This window comes from Populus alba, chromosome 13 (assembly GCF_005239225.2).
Source record: "Populus alba chromosome 13, ASM523922v2, whole genome shotgun sequence".
Classification (NCBI taxonomy): domain Eukaryota; kingdom Viridiplantae; phylum Streptophyta; class Magnoliopsida; order Malpighiales; family Salicaceae; genus Populus; species Populus alba.
Genome location: NC_133296.1, coordinates 1,690,972 through 1,712,170, shown reverse-complemented (window position 1 = coordinate 1,712,170; position 21,199 = coordinate 1,690,972). Strand labels below are relative to the sequence as shown.

General features: G+C 34.3%; 2 protein-coding genes and 1 pseudogene across 2 annotated transcripts; all 3 read right to left on the bottom strand.

The window, feature by feature from the left end:
• Positions 1-472: 472 nt before the first annotated feature.
• On the bottom strand, positions 473-5,289 carry LOC118053248 (glutathione synthetase, chloroplastic). Its single transcript, XM_035064449.2, has 12 exons — positions 4,812-5,289; positions 4,320-4,489; positions 3,850-3,925; positions 3,589-3,719; positions 2,824-2,946; positions 2,663-2,743; positions 2,289-2,369; positions 2,119-2,188; positions 1,821-1,942; positions 1,185-1,324; positions 906-1,098; positions 473-727 (listed from the first exon to the last, which is right to left on the bottom strand). Exons 1-12 carry the CDS (start codon positions 5,214-5,216, stop codon positions 604-606), a joined length of 1,716 nt encoding a protein of 571 aa, XP_034920340.1. The 5' UTR covers positions 5,217-5,289; the 3' UTR covers positions 473-603.
• Positions 5,290-8,222: 2,933 nt separating this feature from the next.
• LOC118053251 (uncharacterized) lies at positions 8,223-13,684 on the bottom strand. The gene is made up of 12 exons (XM_035064452.2): positions 13,510-13,684; positions 12,845-12,894; positions 12,651-12,751; positions 12,423-12,503; positions 11,501-11,583; positions 10,632-10,683; positions 10,324-10,413; positions 10,120-10,188; positions 9,854-9,961; positions 9,569-9,637; positions 9,020-9,076; positions 8,223-8,511 (listed from the first exon to the last, which is right to left on the bottom strand). The coding sequence occupies exons 1-12, from the start codon at positions 13,584-13,586 to the stop codon at positions 8,425-8,427; spliced, it is 924 nt and encodes a 307-aa protein (XP_034920343.1). The 5' UTR covers positions 13,587-13,684; the 3' UTR covers positions 8,223-8,424.
• A 2,816-nt stretch (positions 13,685-16,500) lies between these two features.
• Positions 16,501-20,645, bottom strand: LOC118053252 (sodium/hydrogen exchanger 1-like; annotated as a pseudogene).
• Positions 20,646-21,199: the final 554 nt, after the last annotated feature.

Here is a 21,199-nt window from a genome sequence, read left to right as displayed (position 1 = left end):
AGGTTTATCTTCCGGCAGCCCATTTTATCGCCACATATTGTGAATCATTGCTTGCAGTATCTGAACCTGCCGTACTTCACTTATCCTGCCAAAAAATAAAAACAACGCTAGTTTTCTTTGCGAGAGGAGCAGTGAAGCAAAATCATTAGAATATGACGATTCAGACACCACAACATTGCACCTAGAGTTCAATACAATTGCTCCAACCAGCTGTATTAAATTACAAATCGCACTTGAATTTTACTTATCACAGTTGCTGTATTATAAAATTTTGAGTAGCCGTGTGTAGTTCCAAATTGCTTTGTTTGCTGATACAGTTACAAATAATTTGTTACAAAAATGCCGGGAAGGAAAACCACCCATCAGAAAGTGGGAACAGGGTAAGAAAGGGAACTCCTGCCTCTCAATGTTTCTTTCTGAAAAAAAAATGGAAATGGTGGGACAAATTTTTTTTTCTGAGAAAAACTTGAAATCTGAGGACATTTTTTATCTGAACAATTGTCAAATCTGCTGCTGAATGCTGTTAGCACACATGCGAAGTTAACCATTAAGTCTTTGGGTTAAGAACATAAACCCACTCGGAGAAATTATTAAGCTACTCTGTTAATTCAAGTATATACTGTCCAAGACTGCGAATCCAGCTGCAACTCCTCCTTCATTTGATGAAGATACCTTCGTCCGCATCAAGTATCCACACTGCTCATTTATGATAACTTTCTCCTTGTTCCTGCACGTACCAAAAACTTCAAGCATAAATGTGAAAGAAATGATGTTTGGTGGTGTATTGGTCAATTCAAATTCTCTTCCTTCCTTCCTTCCTTCCTTTTTTTTTTTTTTTTAAATACACAAGTATTTTAATAGAAAAAAACCATATAGTGACATATTTTGATGCACGGGTTACATACCTCAAGTAAGCACCATATACTCCAAGTTCTGATATGGCATGATCTTTGTGGCAAATGCCCTCACGCACCAAAAATGTGGGCGATACCATAGGAAAAATTCTTTGCATTAGGATGTAAGCAGCATCCTCTTCGCTTCCTTCTTTCTGCAATCTTATAAGGTTTGTCCTCACATCATCACCGTAGATATTGTTTCCTGAAATGAAATGATCTCATTGTCTGTAAAACACCAAACCCAACAGCAACAAGAAGAATATCAAAGTGAATTCAGAAATAAGAGACCTCCGCCTTCTCTTTGGGGCTTCATCACAAAGAGATCAGGCCTCTCAATGGCTTTTTTGATGATATCTGAATCATCCAGACTCCATAATCCAGCAAAGCATTTCCGCAATTTGGCAATGTCCTCTTTGTTCTCTAGAAATCTACAAAAATACAAATCAATTGTTTAAGGGATCACCAATTGAGAGCAGTGAATGCTGCTTCTCTTCTAAAATTTAAGGCACCAATGAGCTACTCATAGTCTCCAACCAGAATCCATCTACCCAGAAACATTTGCAAGGGTAGAGTATACCTTTCAAATTCTAACCAATTGGCACTTGAAAACGTGTTATAATGTTTCTTGAGGCAAACCTATATGGCTAGATCAACAGGCCTCCAAGCAAAGGCATATGCCACTAATATATACAGATTTGGCAGTTGTTGTGGTCAAAAAAGAAGAAAATCATTCACCTTATGAGCCATAAGGTTAGATTCCAACTTCACTTAACAAATAACATATAACATGCGTTAGACAATTACAAATTCTTTTTTTCAGCCTCTGGTAAACATCCTTAGAGGACATTTGCCAAAAAAGAAATTACATAAACCAACAATGATTTGGAAAAAGTTGGAAGAGTTCATCTTGCAAAAATTTACTACCTCTCAAGCATATTGGGTTTTGCAAGTTCTTGTTGAATCTTTTTGGTTCCAGCTAAATGATAAGATATGGATGGGCACTTGACAGCTGATGACTGCTCCATAAGTACCCTAGCTCTCCATTCCTAGAAAACAATGAGCATCAAACACCCGTATAATATCAATCATATTCCAGGTAACAACATTCTTTATTCATAGAAGTAACATTTAAAGGTAAAAATCAGTATCTTTTGGAGCATACTTGAATCAAGATAGCAAGCAGCAGCAGCAGAATAAAAAAAAAAAATGAATAAATTCTTACAGCTTCTGAAGGATAATCAGTAGGTGCATAACCAGCTCTAAAATAAACAACTGAAATTTCTTTTCCACCTCTGCAAATGCATGTTTAGCATATTAAAGTTAGAAATACTAACATAGAAAACTTCTAGAAAGGTGATATTAGATTTCCATGGCATGAAGGAAGTTACATACAGAAGAAGAGTTCCATCTGGTAGAATTTCCCCATCCTTGTCTATTTCTGCCAAAGTTTTCCGAATAGTTCTGACATTATGTGTGTTATAAAGCTAAGGAACAAATCACTTTTGAACTCCATTGAAAGCTTTTCGGCTAAAATTTAATTATCTGGAAAGTGATTTCTGAAATGTTGTGCTTCACCAATAAATAAATTTTGGAATTGATGAACATTTCATCACTTTTCAAACTTTTGATAATCATTAAAAAAAAACTTGTCTGTATTTATTCAATCCATAACTATATCTCGATTTTCTTTGTGATAAGAAAACATATTTCAGAAACAATATGGGCACTCCACACATGAGAGACAATATTGCAAGTGAAAAGGATATCTTTCCTTCAATGCTGCACAAAGCCAATGTTGATCATACATGTTGTGTTCTTCAGGCTGAACAACCACCAGAACCAAAGCCCTGTGCAACATATTGACAAATTACTAACCATGACAATCTAGAAGCAGAAAGAAACAAAGAGCCACTAATTCAGATCCAACCTAGGGTTATTATACTCAGTCCAAGCTTTAGCCAACGCCTCTGCAAACTTATCAACAGAAGTGTTTCCAGGTATTCTACTGGAATCTAATCCAATATGTTCTCCATAGTACTTAAGCAAGCTCCTGCAATAATAAACAGAAAGGTTACATTTCTTGGTTGCTTGCCTTTTGTGAACTTATGAATGGTTGCAATCCAAAGTTCTGTGTGTCATAGCACACCTTAATGTTAGAAGACTTCAGCATACAAATGTGATAGGCTGGAAAACAATAATGATGTTCAATGTCACTTAATGAAGGTGAGTGGATTGACAGTGTGGGGAAACTGACTGAAATGTCCCGGGCAAAATATATGGAACAAAATTCAAAGCTACGTCAAATGGATGCTACAAAACCTGTGACTATTAGGCTATTCTAAACCCTATACCCTGCCTCTGGTTTACATGAACTATATTTGATTTCACAACTGAAAACTCTGCCGAGCTGCTTCCTATGTAAACTCTGCAACGCCAAACTCAATGAAACATGGAAATTTGCCCATAACAAGCCTAATCTACTTCACTGCTTACTTTTAGATGTTATCTACCAAACCATGACCAAATTCATAACTAGACATTAAATCCAGTATCACTATGATAAGAAAAAAAAAATTAAAACAAAAAAGTATCTATAATGTCCTTAAACTCAACTCCAAGCCAAAACTCAAGTAAAAGCTACTATAGCTAAGAATAAAGTACAAAAAATCAGAGATAATATAAGTTCCTTAACCTGTGAAGGTCACTGACAAGACAACTGAGGCCAGGAAATGAGGATGAAATTGTATTTAGCTCTATTTGGAGGAGTAATTTAGTTTGTTCATCAAGCATATAATCTGATCGATGTAAACCCAAGCGTATATCCTGCATAAGTGTTCAAAAGAAGTCAGCAACTACTAACCATATGAAAATCAGTTGTTTCCCTAAATCCAATTTAAACAAACCAAAGCTAACAAACATGATACATATAAATGCCTCACTGAAATAAACTTACTTCACTCTTGTTAATTTCTAGCATCTTGGAATGAATATCTATAAGTCTCGATGTAAAGGCATCCACTTTCTTTGTTCTGCGGTTTCAGAAAAAAAAATATCAGTTCACATGGATTACCAATATATTGAGTAAATTTCAAACAATGACAAAAATGGCACCCTTAATTAAAAGAGATGAAGCTGAGCAATGCACGGGAACCACAACAAATAGTAACAAAATATTCTGAAAATGATTTGGAAAGTTCAGCAAAACAAAATGTGGTAAGACGAACATGTTGCAGACCAAAACTCCAAAGGTTCCAGCTATAAGTTGACAAAAGGGGCCAATAACCGTATTTGACATTTTGATTGACGCACTGAAGAGACATGTATCAGGCCATGATCTTAGAAATGATAGCCTAGTGGAATTATTGCTACTTGCTTTCGAAACAAAAGAAAGCGAATTATTTAGGTATGCGTAACTCAAAGTACCTGGATAAAGCATCCTGTAGAAATTTCCCATCCAAACTCACACGATCAATGAGCTCATTGAAGATAGGTGCTACTTCACATGCTAGCTTCCAATAACTTTCTGGGAATGTCACAGGCAACAGGGAAAATGGCGCATGTACCATGCCCACTCCAGGTACTTTTCCTGATCTCTACAAATCCAATAACCCCATTATTCCTATCTTACCTTACACATGCCACTATGCTATTAGCTTGATGCCAACACTAAACAAAACTTGGGTGAACCAAAAGTAAACTTTTGGCTTTCACTATTATCATGAACACTAATGGAGAGAACATACCAGACGATTGTCCAAATGATTATCAACTAATCAAGCAATCGCTACCAATATATATTTAGGACACTCTCACTTCATGGTGAATCAAAACAATAATCCAAAGAGATCAATCATTCATAATCATGACTCTGAATTATGTTAAATTTCATTGACAGAAAGACAAATATCCACAGACCTGAACGCTTCTATCACCAACAACAAGGCCATGAAGAGAACTCCAAACAAGAGCATCATCAACCATCTTTTGAACCAACTCTTCATCAATACCATGAATATCAATCGTGGGTTTTTGAGCAATTCCCTCTTGAGTCTCCATTTCCCTTACTTTGTCAAAACACTTCAAAGGTACAATCTTTGAGCCTAAACAGGTGGTGTTATGTGAACAATAATAAAAAGATCCAAACTTTTTTGTGGGTTTTTGGAGATTATTCAAGCTGATATTATTGGTGTGACTAAAAGTAGAATCTGATATTGTTCCTGGGTTTGCTTTTGATGTGCAGGGGAAAAGAGAGGAATGAGTGATGTTAAGAGTAGTGGTGGAAAGAGAGGGTGAAAGAGGGGATGAATAAGAGATACCCATGTTGGCTTTCTTTTCTGGCAAAGAGAAAGAAGACTTGGATTAGGACACTTGTTTTATTGCATTTTGATTACTTTAATGAATTCTTGATGTTTATATCCTGGAAGTAATCAATTCTTGATGTTTATATCCTGGAATTAGTCTCCTATTTCGTACCTCTACTCTTGACATTTTCTTAATGTGATCCCTCTACTATAAGTGGTTCATGCATCGGCAATCCAACAAATTTAGGGCATTGGAAGGTTGTACTCGTAAAATATACAAAAATACATATCAAGAGTAGAAAGACAATAATTTATTAGTTAGATGGTGGTTTGGAAGGTTGTACTTGTAAGAGTTCATGCTATGTATATTACTTTTATATTATTCCCAGAAATGTACTTATTGGTTGTATCTGGCAAGGTTTTGGTTCATGATTCAACCCTAAGGACCCCCTCAAAGGAAAAACATCATCGCTGATGCCCCCCTCCATTTCTTTTTATAGTTTTTCTTTCTTCGGTTTTATATTTAGGATATTTTTTTGCCAGACTTTTCAAATCAAGATTAAATGTTGATTGATCTAATTAAAAAGAAGAAAAACTAAAGGGTATTGGTGTTTTACTGTGCCCTCTGAAAGCTAAGCTTATCGTGGTTTTTCACTATAAAAGTTTTTTTTCCTAATTATTTTTATTTAATTTGTTTTTTTTTTAACATTGAGTTTTGTGGATTGTTTATAATGACTTGTTTTTATACTTGTGTATGGAAAACTCAGGGATATTCCGTCACTCAGCTGATGCTCAATTTAATATAATAAAATTTAATTTTATTGATTTAAAAAAAATTAAAGTTTCCAACCAAATTTAAAGTTTAGAAAAATATTCAGGTTTTTTTTTTTTTTTTTTTTTTTACAAATATCAAAAATTAATTTACACGGTGAGTTTGTATTTTTTTCGGTCACCCAACCTTCTTTTGTGTTTTTTGAATTTTAACTTTGTAGTTTGTTTTGGCCGCAAACTCTGGCAATGTTGAGGAAATATTGATTTTACTGGTTGAACAACATCTTCTTCCGGGTCAATTGAAGGCAGTTTTTCAGTTGATGTGCTCCTTTTCATTTTCTTCCTCGTGTCTATCTCTTCTACCCTCTCATTTGTGCACAACATTTTTCTTGATCATGGCTGGTTTTGCTCCAGGCACAAGTGTATAAGGCAATGGTGCTTCCTCTTATTGTGGCATGGAGCTCCTTCACATCCTGCTCATTATCATCACTGCTAGAGTAGCAACATGAGGCAAAAGTGTCCGAGTTCTTCAAACTATAATTGGCTTGTTTTACATCTTCACCAACTGGTGCCACCCCTTGACCACTTTCATGGATAGCTCTAGCCATAGCTCCATAATTCTGTGGTTTGGCTAAGTTTTGAGGCATAGGATGGCCTAATTTCACAGTCTTAAAGGCATGTTCTGAGACAATATTCGCGACAAAGTTGTAGAGCCTGTTGCAAATATCAAGAGAATGGAATCGGTGCTCTTTTTTTATCCATTTCAAAGTTGGTGGATGTGAATGGAATGGAGGAGGAGGGGGATTTTGTTGAATGATGCGTTGATCGATAGGGGCTGTACTTTTCTTACAAGTAGAGGGTAGCAGGAAGCAGGAAGACATTACTTGGAGGGGTCTGCTAATTTTACTTCTGCTTAAAGCAAAAGGTGGCCGGAAGAATATCAGAAGGCAAGTCGAGTATTCATTGCAGCTGTTGCTACGAATAGAAACTAGGGTTGGCAAAATTTTGCTGTGTTTCACAGATAGGTTGTAAACGGATTGTGATTGAATTCCGAGTATCAATCTATATTTAAATCCTCAATGGTTCAAATCGTATTCAAAGATTTATCATTCAATTGTTTTTATTTATTTCGATAAAGAATATTTATTTTATAATGTCTTGCATGCAAGAAGAATTTTCACTGCATTATTCAGAAATCTATTATGGTGATGTTTTACATGTTCAGTTTTTGTGTTTATATATATATATATATATAACCCCTCAAAAAAATAAAATAAAAACTAAAATAACTAAAAGAATCATGGGAAAATTATTGTCACTTCTTTTAAGAGTACTTTAAAACAAGTAATCTCAGTTCATATCCTCATACTTGGATTCAAATATTCCTAAGCCTGAACTTGTATTCCTATTAGTATTAGTAAATTAAAACTATTCTGGGCAAACTGACTCCTACTCTCATCCTAGTTGTGCATTGATTGGTGATATTTGTTTTCTTCTTCGAAGGCCATGGAGATGCTCTTCTAATCTTGTCTTCCGCAAGAGTAATTTCTGCTGACTCTACCTTGCAAAGGTTGGAGTTGCAGAAGATACTGTTGAATACTACCTGGAATTCTCCCCCGCCTGCTGGTCTCTGCATAATCTTCTTCTTGGTACTGATATGGCTGGTGCAGCCTTCGTTCCCTCTTCCATGGTTTTATACATTTCTCATGCTCTTGGGACTAGGCAAAAATTATCATTGGCCATGGCCATAAGATCGTGGCACACAAGGCTAATAAATCCACTCATCGAGTCAATAATTAAGTTTAATTCACAGAAAATATAGAATTCAACTTATGGCCAGGTGTTTTAAAGAAATTAGTTATTTACTTTTCTATTATTTTTAGAAACTGAATTTGATTTGAAATTCAATTCTTGAAACTCAAAGTGATTCTAAATATGATATTTCACTAAACCCTCTAAATTAAATTCAATATTTCAGAGGATTTTAACCAGGTAAATTCATTCCTCTAAGATTGCTTGATAAAGAAAATTAGTCTCAATTCATAAAATAAATTGATCAAAGGATACTCCTAATCATGAAAATAAAATAAAATAAAATACAATATTATGCTAAGAGTTAATAAATTCCTCCAACAACTCATAAAGGTTGCTTGCTAGTCTTTTAGCCTTCAACATTTATCAATTCCTGTCTCTTATCTCCATGATGCAGTAATGCTTCCTAGGGCTTTTGAATTCTGAAGGGGAGGGTGGTTGGTTATGGAAAATGGCAAGTTGCTAGTCAATTTATTATTTCGTAGAAATTCAATACACAAATTGAACTCGTAAAAAAAAAATGTATGCCATGATACTCAAAATCTATTACAGTTGTCTTCAGTTTACAAAATTGAAGAAGAAAGATTATTCATCGGCAGAACTTGGTCACAAAAAGCTAGCTTCGCTCATCACAGAAAGGCAGCTTAAGCTTTAATTCGTCCACAAAGCCGCCAGTAAGCTCCAGGGTGAAAAAGGGATTTCTCAAATACCCAGATTTCACGGACAAGGATCTGGAAATTATACTAGACATCAATCGTAATTCGGAGGAGATGGGGAAAATGCTAAATGATAAACTCAAGCACAAAATTTTGATAGAATGTTGTGCTCAAACCATCACCACATTATGTTTGCAATTCCTTGAACATTTTATGGTTTTGAAAAAATCAAACAAAACATGAGTGTTTCTTCAAGTGAAATGTCACATGGCAAGCATGAGATGCCCGCTAACTACTACCAAAATAAATGATGGAGCTAGGGTAAGCTTCGATGTTCAACTGGGGCCTGACATCCTTTGGTCAACCATCCAAATTGTAGAATCCATATCCTACATGAGTTCTATCAAATGGCAGAAAAACTATTTTTCCACACAAAGAATTGAATGATAAACATTTTTCAAATAAGATTTCAAGCAGGTTTTAATTGCAATGTCATAGAAGAAAAAAAAAGTTCCAAGTATAGGATAGAACTAATAAAATAGGCTGGACAAAACCAAAAGGATAATTATGCAATTAAGCCTACCTCCTTATTTTTATCTCCAGCAACTCTGGCTCCTTTAGAATCATATGCCTCGAACTTCTGCAAGGGATAGACAATATGTAAGTCTACCGAATTGTCAATGGAAAATGTTTAATGAGAAAAGGCAGACAGGCATGAGGATAGTAGTTTGAAACATGACAATCGGGCCATAATTTCCATGTAACATCAAAATCCTCCATTTTGCAACTAATTTTAACATACATCATGGTGTCGTGGAAACAATGACAATACTCATATAGCAACCAACTAAACATGTAAATTAGTAAACTATGTTGCATTTACTTTCTGTCTTCTATAATGTTGTTGGTCACAAAAAGATCTAAAATTACAGTCACCGATCATCAATGGTTCTGCTATTGCACGAAATAGCCTCACAAGGATCAATATTGCTGCGTATTTGAAGAAGCTGAACCATGGGGAATTTGCCTTGGTTAACATCCAAGTCATGCGCATATTTAGGCAATAAAACAAACGTGTAGAAAATGACAAAACATAACAGAAAAAATATTCCTTCCTGTACAGTAATTGTACCTGCTTTGTCTTGATCTCAAGTGTTAGCTGTATGAAAACTTTATTGAGATCGCTCTTATCAACACCAATCTGTAAATATGGAAGGAAAGAAAGGCAAGTGTAGTCAGTACATAGGAAAAGGACGAGTCCCAAATTTGAATGACCTCAGCTCAGGGACAAGTATACATGCAGAGTGCCATCTTTTTCTATGTTAAAGTAAACTGCAAACTATTTGGTAGTTGTTGTCTTCATTGAAGACCAGTGTGATGTGGATTAATATTGTAAAGAAAAAAAGTTTATACTTGCCAGTCGAGCTCGCAAAGTTCGTATCAGAACAGCTGGTCCAATCATCTCCCAATAAAGCTTGCTCATATTCCATGCAGACTGTCTTTGTTTAATTTCATTTTTGAGTTCCTGTCAGTAACAGAACTGATAATAATGACTCAAGAGACAATCTGTATGTTAAGCCAAGTTTGATTAAAGTGCAAAGGCAGAAAGCAGCTGAACAGAAAATAAAGAGTTGAATCTGAAAAAAACAGGAGTGTGACAGAAGGAAAAGGGACAGTGCATACGGAGTACATTTTCTCTGTAACTGCTTTTCTGAGTGCTGTTTTGTCACCATTTGCCAGCAGAGTGTTTATCTGGAAACCCCACAAAAAGAAGACACAAGGAAAACAAGCATGTGATCTGAATCCAGTAGTGTAGTTACAAAACAAAGTAACCAGAGAGAGACTTTAACGGTTAGGTCGGACTTGGAAATACAAAGATCAGGATACCTCTTTGTATAATTTGATGGCTTCTACGTAGAACTTATGTTTTGAGTATCCAGTTTTTCTTAACTTAACAATAGCATAGGCATTTTTGAGCTGCACAAATGAGAATAAAAAAAGTTAATTCAGGTGACAATAAGCCCACATCGGGATATGATTTACATGAAAATCAAATCTAGAATGCTTGAATATGATTTACATGAAAACCAAATCTAGAATGCTTGAAGAGAAAATAAGTCTGAATAAATCCTATCAGTAAGTTGATTTGTGGGAGAAATAAATGCTACAAACTTAATGACAAACAAGATAGCCACCTCTAAAATGATGTCGTTTTTTGTTCTTCTCCAGCCGCTTTTTGTGAACCATCTGATACAAGAGAAGAAGAAAAAAGGTGCTGATGGTTGGGAACTTGTGCTAACTGCTCAACAGATGACGTAGGAACTATGAAATCTAATTACATTCTTAAGAGAGTACGGGAGAAAAGCAAACCACCAACTAGTGAAGTTAGCCAGAAGTTTCAACTAATTTCAGACGAATACCATTCCAGTATAAGGAGACAACATAAAGAAGAAAGCTGACTGCCATACAATCAAAATAAAATGTAAAGAACTTCTTAGAAGAATTCCTATATGGCCTGAATGAGCTGAGAATTCTAATCTTTGTGCACCCCACCTCATCCTCTATGAAAGTGTTTGAGAATATGGTAACGGTTATGGTTCAAAGTACTTTTCGTTAAGAAATGTATTAAAATAATGTTTTTTTACTTTTTTAAAATTATTTTTGATATCAGCACATAAAACGATATATATATATATATATATATATATATATATAAAATAATTTTAAGCAAAAAAAAAAAAGAAAAAAATTCAAATTTTTGAGAAATGCGGTTTCAACCGTGTTTCCAAACACTGCCACATAGCCTCAACAGTCAAATCCTCAAATGCATCTAATACATTGATTATTTATCAACACAAAACAAAAATTTTATACTGTGACTTTATGTGACTATCTAGCATTGTCACCAAGTCATTTACCAAGTTTAATCTGGTTCAAACAATAATTAGTTCGACATGGAAGAAATTTTCAATAGTTTGACATTTTGGAACAGAGGGCATGGCTGCCTACTAAACCATTCTTCAGCCACATCTAGAGAGGAGTTTCATTCTAACATCCAACTAACCTCCGCCAGAATGAGATTGTATCACGAGGAGCATACGGTTCATATATGAATCCAGGACTTGAAATGGACACTTTAAGAGCTCCCTGCATATATTATTAAGCAAGTCATCAAGTTATTGTCTTACTCCATAATAGGACATCCAAGAAAGTTGTAACAGGAGCAAGTTCAGACACAAGTTCTTATATAAGAATAAAATATTGATGCAAAATTTCTAATCTGTTAAAGTGATTAGCCAGAAAAAGCACTGAATGGACCAAATTACAGTCCTGGACATGCATAAGTTCAATGGAGAAGATGGGACATACGTCACCCAAACTAAACTTCCGAACTACGATGCATGTTCTACCTCCATCAGGGAACACAAATCTATGCTTGTTTTATGGTTTTACATTATCTAAATGCTCACAAAACTGTAAGATTTTGTTGATCTGGCACACTGAAGCATCATTTCTGGTTCTAAATTTTTCTGCTGCAAACAGATTATATAGAGAATATGGACGAGATATGGTACAAGTAAGTTGAACAATGAAATGCAGTTTCACAACTAAAGTACCTTATTTAAATCTAATAAGTTTATTGATACAAGTTTACAGCTAGACAAGTAAGCCTTTTGAACAATTAACTGAGCTCAGAATGAGACTTTTATTTAAGTAATCATCAAGACTTAAGTATAAGAAAGCCAAAGGAGATACACATATCTCTGCTCTGAAGCTGATGACTAGTCTACTAAATACTATTTATTGTACTCAAATCCTTGCATAATGCAGGGATCTTCTCCCTGAACTATTTCACTCTTTACTTTTTCTTTTTGTTTGACTTGATTGCTTATAAAAGTTCTACATCATGAACATTGAAACCACTTCCGAAATCAAATTGAAAGGAAGAGCAATAAATGACAGTTTAAATGGTAAATATGGCACACCATCTGTCGTGCCTGTGGGGGGGCATTCACTTTTGTTGTTGCCGACCTCTTGTCATTTAAGAAGATTGGTAACTCCATGGCCTGAAAGAAATAGAACACATCAAATTAATAAGAACAGTATCCTCTCTTAAAAAATTAGGCATTTGAAGCATTGATACAGCAAAAACTCCAATCATAAATAAAAAATTACACCTGTTTTCACCTAGATTTTATGTTCCATAAATTTACCATTGTAGAACGAAGAGTCATTGTACTTCTATGAGTCCAAGGAAGAGCATTGCGGCCATTATATAAGCAAGAAGAAAATCTTGGGGAATTAAGTTTAATACCTAGCGCAAAACAACATGTAATCAATGAAATTCTTCATTAAATTTAAGATAAATTAAACTATTAATAATGAATGCCAAAAAAAAGCAATTTACCATTTGAAATATCAGTGGAGCTACTGGAGTAGCTTCTTGAGCTCCCAAGTCTGAGTAGAAAAAAAGCAACATTTTTCATAAAACTACCTTCAAACACAATTTAACTCCAATTCCCATGAAATTATAAGAAGAAAAGATCGTTTTGTTCTAGACGATGCAAGTAATGCAATGGAAATAACTGAAAACGTGATTAACTTATCAAATTCTTCTGCAAATAATATAAAAAAGAAAGAAAAAACCCAACAAAGCCTTTTTTTTTTTTTTTACTTTTGTTATACTTGTACAACATAACACCATGTCCAGATTCAACATTTTCTTTGCAATTCCCAGTCTGTCTCTTAAACCAATTAAACCGAGTATAAAACAAGAAATCTATCCTCATGAACTACAGCCAAACAGCTATAGCTCTGTATATTGTAAAAAATGGAACCTTTGCATTCAAAATTAAAACTTTTCCTTTTCCTGCATTTTCTCAGCAACCAAACATAGCCTCGACCAAAAACCTCTCACATACCCTTACAAGACATATATCCATATGGGTTTTCTTTCCAAGTCAAAAAGATGAAAAATTTCCACTCAAAACCCAAACTTACCTTTTCATTTTCTTTTTCTTGCATTTTCTACGAAACCAAAAGGAGCAATAAGAAATGAAGAATAGTACTCACAGATAAGAAGAAGATTCTCGAATCCCAATGGTTTGATTAAGTGCACGAATTGCTTGTAATCTTCTAAATAGGGCCATCTTTACTGATCATGTGTAGCCTCTTCAAAAATGCACTGATCTTATTAGAGAGGTTTTTGTTCCTGCAGCTGAAGGGTTTAAGGATGAAAAATATATGCTACTGAAAGTCTGCGTGCCTTATATTTATGGGCTTGACCTTGTTTATTGGGCTGGTCACTAGGTTAAGCAATGTGCTGTGCTTTCGATAAATTTCATGATTTGGGCTAAAAAAGATTTGGTTGTTAGTCATTAGGTTAATTTTAGTTCAACAAGTTCTTTTTAAAAGATATTAACTTAGGCCATGTTTGTTTCCAGGAATTCACTTTCCTGGAAACTATTTTCCTCACTTTCTCATGTTTGGCAAATACATGGAAAGTGAGTTAAAGGAAAGTGAATTCTGGTCAAAGGAAATGTTAACGTTAATCTCAGGAAAGTGTTTCCGCTTTTTATTCTTGGAAAACACTTTCCTGAGCCGGCGTTCTCGTGCTTTCTTAACTGTTCATGTTAATTGCACTGTTCAATGAACAGTGCAATTAACATGAACAGTGTATTGCGTACACTGTTCACTAAAAAAATAGTGAACAGTGCAGTCTCTTGCACTGTTCACTTGCCTGCAGAACTCTTTTTTTTTTTTTTTTTTTTTTTTGCTATTTTTTTAACATTAAAAAAAAATAGTTTAGAGTGAATTTTATACCTTAATATTTTATCCAATTTTATTACATGCTAAAAATATTATTGAAACTATAGTTTTTGTCGGATGTATTTCGTATGTAATGGAATTATAAATGGTTTCATGGAATAGTAAAAAATATTTCACAAGCTTATTTCTCTACAATATGATATGATATATATAGTTATATTTTATAAAATAAACTATGTATGAATATAGGATATAATAAAAAAAAAATCATCATTATACATTTTAGATTTCATTTTTTTATTGTAAGTGATTAAATATTTTATATATATTAGATAAATTTTAAAAAAATTATTAATAAATTATTTTCCAGTTTATTTTTCATAATACAACCAAACACTGGAAAGTGTTTTCCATAACACTACCAAACATCAGAAAATACTTTCCCGGAATTCACTTTTCCCGGAATTCATTTTCCAAAAAGAATTCACTTTCCTGCAAACAAACGGAGCCTTAGATTTAAGCCGAGTTTGATCAATAGAATATTTATAAATTCTGTTAAGAATTTGTTTATTTTTTTATTTTAAAATTATTTTAAAAAAAATTAATTTTTTTTTATTTCAAATTAATATTTTTATAGTGTTTTCAAATCATTTTTATATGTTAATATTAAAAATAATTTTTAAAAAATAAAAAAAATTATTTTGATGCATTTCTAAAAAAATACACTTTGAAAAACAATTATTATCATACTTTTAGACACCTCCTAAATCAATTAAGTTAGCTAGGTTGATGTCATCTTCAATTCAACTAGAAATTGATCTAAATCAACCTTCAAGTCACAAGTTTTTCAAATTAATATATCAAGTTAGATTTAATAACTATATATATATATATATATATATATATATATATATTATACACACACACAAATAGTTTAACGAGATAGATACCATAGATGTTTCATGTTAAAATGTTGTTCTCTCTTTTGAAAAATGCTGTAGGATGCAGCTGATATTCAAGCCTGGAAGATTTATGCTATCCGCTACATAAATTTTGGAAGAAATTGCTCCCTCACTCTCTGATCGTGTAACATTCCTGGTGGTGCTCTGACAAAAATGATGACAAAGGTAGCTCATTTTAGATTTCCCAGCAAAGGTAAAAAGTTTTCATGCTGGTTCATAGTTACTACAGTGATTAAAACAAATTTTCTTGGGAGAGAATCACTCAGTTAATGTTATGCCTTTAGATATGATGGAGATTTGGTTTTACAAGAACTTGATTGCTATTAACTAAGCTACTTGGTCTTGATAACAACATATTAAATAAACCCTCCTTTTATGTGTTTTTTTTTTCAATTCACATTAATGTTTTTTTTTATTGAAAGTTCAATATATTGTGTTTTTTTTTATTGAAAGTTAAATGAATACCCTCTCTTTCTATATATTTTTTTTAATTTTCAGCTCATCTTTTTTAAATGGTACTTAAATTTTTTTTAATTATTTTACATTTCAAATCACCTTTTGTTACTTTACCACATCCATGACTAAAGCAGTCTAGACGGCTTTGTCAATCAAAATTATAATTATCAAACTCAATTAATCATGTTCTGAGTTTGTTTTTTAGAGATTACTAGTTCAAATACTACAAATCTCAAGACTACTAGAGATTTACCTGGTCGTTAACTTCAAGACCTCGAGGAACTAGTCGATGTACATTTAAACTAGTCCGAACACCCACAGTTATCATTTAAAAAAAAAAACCACAAATATCATCATGAAATCCAGTATTGTCAAGTTTGTCACACCAAGAGCGATAGCACTCAAATGCAGCATAACGCACAAGAAAAACAGAAGAAAAGAAATCCATTTTTGAGAGATTTCAGTTTCAGCTCTGTTTTCAGATTAACAAAGGTTTGCTTGCTCTCTTTTTTTTTTTGCATAAAGAGACTCCCTTATTTATCCACTACATGTACCTAAGCCAATTTGGCAATGGCAAGTAGTCAACCAGAGAGAGAGAGAGCTAGCATTTTCTATAACGATGCTTTTATCTATTGTTGGGCTAAACCCATAGGCCATAGATTAGCCATTGTGTTAATCGATGTTCGTTAATAGCGATTTAGTTCTTCAATGTTCATCAAATATATATGGGCACAAATCAACAGAGAGACTATTTTAAGCATGTTTTTTCAGCATTTTTGTCATGGAATCATCAGGAAACCTTTCCGTATTTTCGAATTTGATGCTACATTACTCAAGGGAAGAGCATTTTCTTCTAAATTTTTTGTAACAGACAACATAAGGAATACAAGCTTGTTTGATCATTTGAATAATTACACAGCCTAACTCTAAGAAAGAAGGAAAATGAAATTTGCTGCTGCTTTCTATCACTTCAATATATGACAGAATAATAAAAAGATGAAAAATTGTGTGCTAAACCTTCACGCAGAAGAACTCTCATCAGCTGCGCCTGTGGGTGTACTAGGTACAAATGGAACCAATCCCCGCCCGCCAAACATTGGTCTCATGAATCTGTCATCAAACTTTCTCCAAAAGTAGTGAACAGTTGTAGTGGGGTGACTTATTAGCAACCTGAAGCTACTTGCCCTTCCAGCTGGTTGATTGTTGTTGCTGTTATTTGGATCAGCACTTTCAAGTAACAGTACACTGAAATCTTCCAGGCTTACGTTATCAGTGAAATCTGAAACCATTGGTTTTCTATGTCTTAACAGCACTGCTTCAATTAGAGGTTTCGTTACCGAACCGCAGACCTGTTTAGAAAACAGAAACGTTGTACTTCTGTGTTAAGACTATAACAAGTTCAGCAAATATAATCTTGCAATTCTTAACATGCAATGGAACTCAAGAAATAAGAGCAAATAATGTTTTCCTGTTATATCAGTAAAACAAAGAACTTACAATTGTGCTGAAAAGAACAACGATTATGGTACTGGTAATCATCAGTGCAGATTCTGGGGACCTCCTCATATAACTTGCAAACTGTCATTGCAGAGTGCACAAGTGAGAAATCCAGAAACCAAACATCATAATTTAAGTAACATGTTACGAACGTACTTGGTTATAAGATAAAGCAATTGTAACTGCACCTCTCATTAACCCTGCCCACCACATAATAAACTGAGATTTCAAACAGTTAGCACAGTTTGGAGTCACGATAATAGCAATTGGCTAGATCATGCATGCAATAATCACCTGTTGTTTGAAATGAATTTTTGAGCTCTCTCTTTTCTGAACACAATTTAAGATATTTGCTATAGGAAAAACAAATGCTGCCCTTCCAACTAACACTAATGCAAACAATGTTGAGCTGACGGCAGCTGAAGTTCCTGCACTGAATCATTGATGTGAAACAGGTTAGAAGTGACAAATGGTACTGTTCGAATGAAACCCTCCAGCCATAATGAATAATTTAAGAGTAACAAGCTAGATGCTGGAGCACATATATTCCAACACGCATCCACAAGCTTAAGTTAACTACTGTGTCCTTTTTCTAGGCTAATCAACCAAGTTGTGCAAGTGCTAAATTTCCATAGACTCTCAGGCCTAAACTGTAAAGATCATGGGTAGGATTTACCTTGCCTTGCTTTCTCTCCATTTGTCAATGTCTAAGGCATCCATACCCACATATAGAAATATGAAAGTTTCTGCAATGAATGACATTGTTGCAAATGCATGCCTGAAATTTATCAGCCACCGTGAAGATTATAACTTTTTCCACTGAAACTCATGATACAACTGTTAAACGAACCAAAGTTTCGGCAAATTTAAGAGGAAATAAAAAAGGTGTCTACTCTTACTTGGTTGTTATCCGTGAGCTTTCTGTAACATTGTGCCATGTGTAGTGCGACATTACAATGCCACAGAAGAAAACTGTCAGAATCCCACTCAGATTTAGAAGCTGCAAGAAGAAAAATAAATTGACATTCAACCAATGATCCCATTCCAGTGGGGAATCAACTTATCCAAGTGGTACAAGCTCTTTGTTCTTTTCTGTTTTTTCTCTGCAGTTTACATCTTGAAGAAATTAGCTCATCACAGTCCTATAAAAGATGAAATTTTCGAATTTTTGAGGTGAATGGTATTTTAGGATGGTTCGACAAGAATATGACAACCCTAGCCCATCCAATTAGAAGATATAAACTCAATCCAAACTCAATCTAAGTAATAGCAGACGAGTGGTAAGGCTACTCAGGTGAGAGGAATGAAAATGAAAATTTAGTGGCATGTATTAATCTACTAGATTATGAGTGATGAATAGGAAGAGAGGGAGCATGGCTATCATTCAGATGTATAGGGCATAAAACATTTTTCCCTCACTGACTTCACACCTCTTTCTTTTACCAGGAAACATTTGAAGATTATAGTGAGTACCTCAGCTAGAAGGTATGACAAATAAGCCATAAGAATCATAAGTGCAAATTCACGATCAGTAGAATGCCTGTTGATGAGACAACAATCAAGTCAGGTTGGAATAACATGAATGAAAGTCAGCTTAATGGCCTCTCCAAAATTGTGAGCACGTATGAAACTAGAAGACTGGACTAAGCCATTTCCCTCCATTGATTTTAGACAAACCTTTACTTTTTTATCTAATATTGGAAACCATCATTTTCCCTAAGAAGTTAACAGTTTTGATTTACCTAAACTTCTTGACTTAAAACATGACCACATGCTGTGCATAGAAACTTAGATATGATGAAGGCTTTGGAGAACAGAAATATAGACATCAAAAAGGCCATTGCAATATTAGATGAAACAGAGAACTGAAAGACATTTCTCACCTTCCAAAGTAAAGTGTTTTTATGATAAAAGCACTTAAAAGACCCACCTGAAAAATTGCATTATTTCCATTTAGGTCCGAATCCACAAACACCACCCCTCAATTTATCAAGCAAAAAATAAGCAAGAGCCAAGAAGGTGCTACCGCTAGGCGCAATCAAAATTTGGCAGTGAAAAGACTATGATAGTTAGACTTACTGCTATACCAAGAGCAGTACTTGTGAAGAGGAGGTAAAGGAAGGTCCCTATCAATTTTAAGACTGTTAAGCCATCAATGTTGTGGAAATCCAGCGTTTGAACTGAATTGAAAAGCACAATAGAGGTAGCATCATTCACTACACCCTCCCCAAACACTATACTGTAAAGAAAGGGTGTCTCATCTTGACTGAGAACCTTGCAAGAAAAGAAAAGGCATTAACAACATAAGGGAATTATCAAGAACAACCTTGTTTCCATCCCAACGTTTAACTTTATTTAGTGTACCTGCAATGTGCAAACTGAGTCAGTTGCTGACATTATGGCACCGATAGCTGCAGATGCACGAAGCGGTAATTAAGATTCGCTAGTATCAGCTATGATTAGTGAATTAACTTAAATTAAACAGTTGCTATAAATCACCTAGGTGATCTTTGAGACTCAGGGATTTCACACCAATTTTCCTAAAAATCCAAAAAACACCTACAAGAATCATACAAACAAAATAAGTTGGCATCTTTCTGTTTTGACAGGATATAAGATAAAAACTTGATTGTGCTGTTGCTTCTTTTTATCAATATATAAATCGACAACATCAATTATCAGACATGCAAAATTACAGATGTTTGAAATGGATCTTACCTAGTGATATGATGCAGAATGAAATTACTGTGCCAAATATTCCAAACAACAAGATTGTTGAAAAATTCTTGAAAAACCGCTTTTTCTTAACCTGGAATCTGGAACAGATACTCAAATTTTAATAAACAATAACTAGAAGGAGAGAAGAAAGAAACATGTGACTTAGGATTTTCTCAGAGACAATATATCAAACACAAACCAAATCCTTCCTCGCAACATCAAACCAATTTCGATAAACCATCCAGAATTCACATCAGGGCAGAGAAAGAAGTCATACCCTGCATTGAAAATGATTGGAGGAAGCAAATAAAGGAAGAACAAATCCTCGCTAAACTTCAATAAATGCGAACTCTCCCCTTTCCTAACCAACAAAACCACACCACCAGCACACAACCCCTGCAAAAACAATCTACCCCATGTTACACAATCAATCAAGAACACAAAAGGGAGAAAACCCCATTATTTTTCAACCAAGAAACAATCAAGAATCAAATTGAGATACCAGAAGAAGTGCAGTGATGGACTCATTAGCCCAGCGGTTCTCTTCAAGAAGGTGACCAATAATGATACAAGCACAAAGGAGAGCAAAGAAGACACAAAGTGCTATTACGGTGCTAGTATTAAGGAATGAAAGAATCTAATTCCAAAGGTAAATGTTCATGAGAGGACATGTTTTCAGGGCTAAGGCCAAACATAGCAGCATTCGAGATTTTTGTGGCCATTTCGAAGTTTAAATGGTTTGAAGAAATTTTAAGGAAAATGACAATGTTAGCATGGTTTTGTTCTTCAAGATGGGAAATGGAGGAAGAATGGTAGTTGGAGCGAGGTTTTATCTCTCTGTAGTTGAGATTACTTTGAGTTTGCATATTTGACTAAAAATCTTCACTCGAGTGATGTAGAAGCTCATTACGTAAAGCAATTGCTATCCATTAGAATTAGTTGGTTAGATATATGATAGTTTGATGCAAAAGTTTAGCTAACTCAACTGGAATAACAGGTTATGCCATGCAATGTTATTCAACCTGCCGGCTCATGATTCAGTACAAAATCTGAGTTGAATAGTTTTACTGGGGTTGGTTTAGATTAATTAATAAAAATTAAAGTAAAAATGATGTTATTGTGAAAATTAATTTTTTTATATAAAAAAAGTTAAATCAAGTTCCGTTCCAGTCGTAAATTAACCAAATTAAATTATATCAATTCTATGTTGATTTTTTTAAAACCCAGTTAAGGTTAGGAGCTGGGTAGACCTGCTAAGCCAAACTAGGTATGCCATGGTAATTCTTGATTTTAATTGTCTGTGTTTCTTGAATTAGCTTTTGCGTACTAAGATATTTTTTTTTATATTGTTTTTTAAATGG

What these genes read in the sequence shown, in the direction of transcription:
- LOC118053251 (XM_035064452.2), bottom strand. Translation starts at nt 13,586, where the DNA reads ATGGCCCTATTTAGAAGATTACAAGCAATTCGTGCACTTAATCAAACC. An exon ending in ACAATCTCATTCTGGCGGAG is followed by an intron (nt 10,684 to 11,500) that starts GTTAGTTGGATG and finishes CTCTTGTATCAG; the next exon opens with ATGGTTCACAAAAAGCGGCT. An exon ending in TTACAGAGAAAATGTACTCC is followed by an intron (nt 9,962 to 10,119) that starts GTATGCACTGTC and finishes TGTTACTGACAG; the next exon opens with GAACTCAAAAATGAAATTAA.
- LOC118053248 (XM_035064449.2), bottom strand. Translation starts at nt 5,216, where the DNA reads ATGGGTATCTCTTATTCATCCCCTCTTTCACCCTCTCTTTCCACCACT. An exon ending in TTGGTGATAGAAGCGTTCAG is followed by an intron (nt 4,490 to 4,811) that starts GTCTGTGGATAT and finishes TTGGATTTGTAG; the next exon opens with AGATCAGGAAAAGTACCTGG. An exon ending in CTGATTATCCTTCAGAAGCT is followed by an intron (nt 1,943 to 2,118) that starts GTAAGAATTTAT and finishes ATTGTTTTCTAG; the next exon opens with GAATGGAGAGCTAGGGTACT.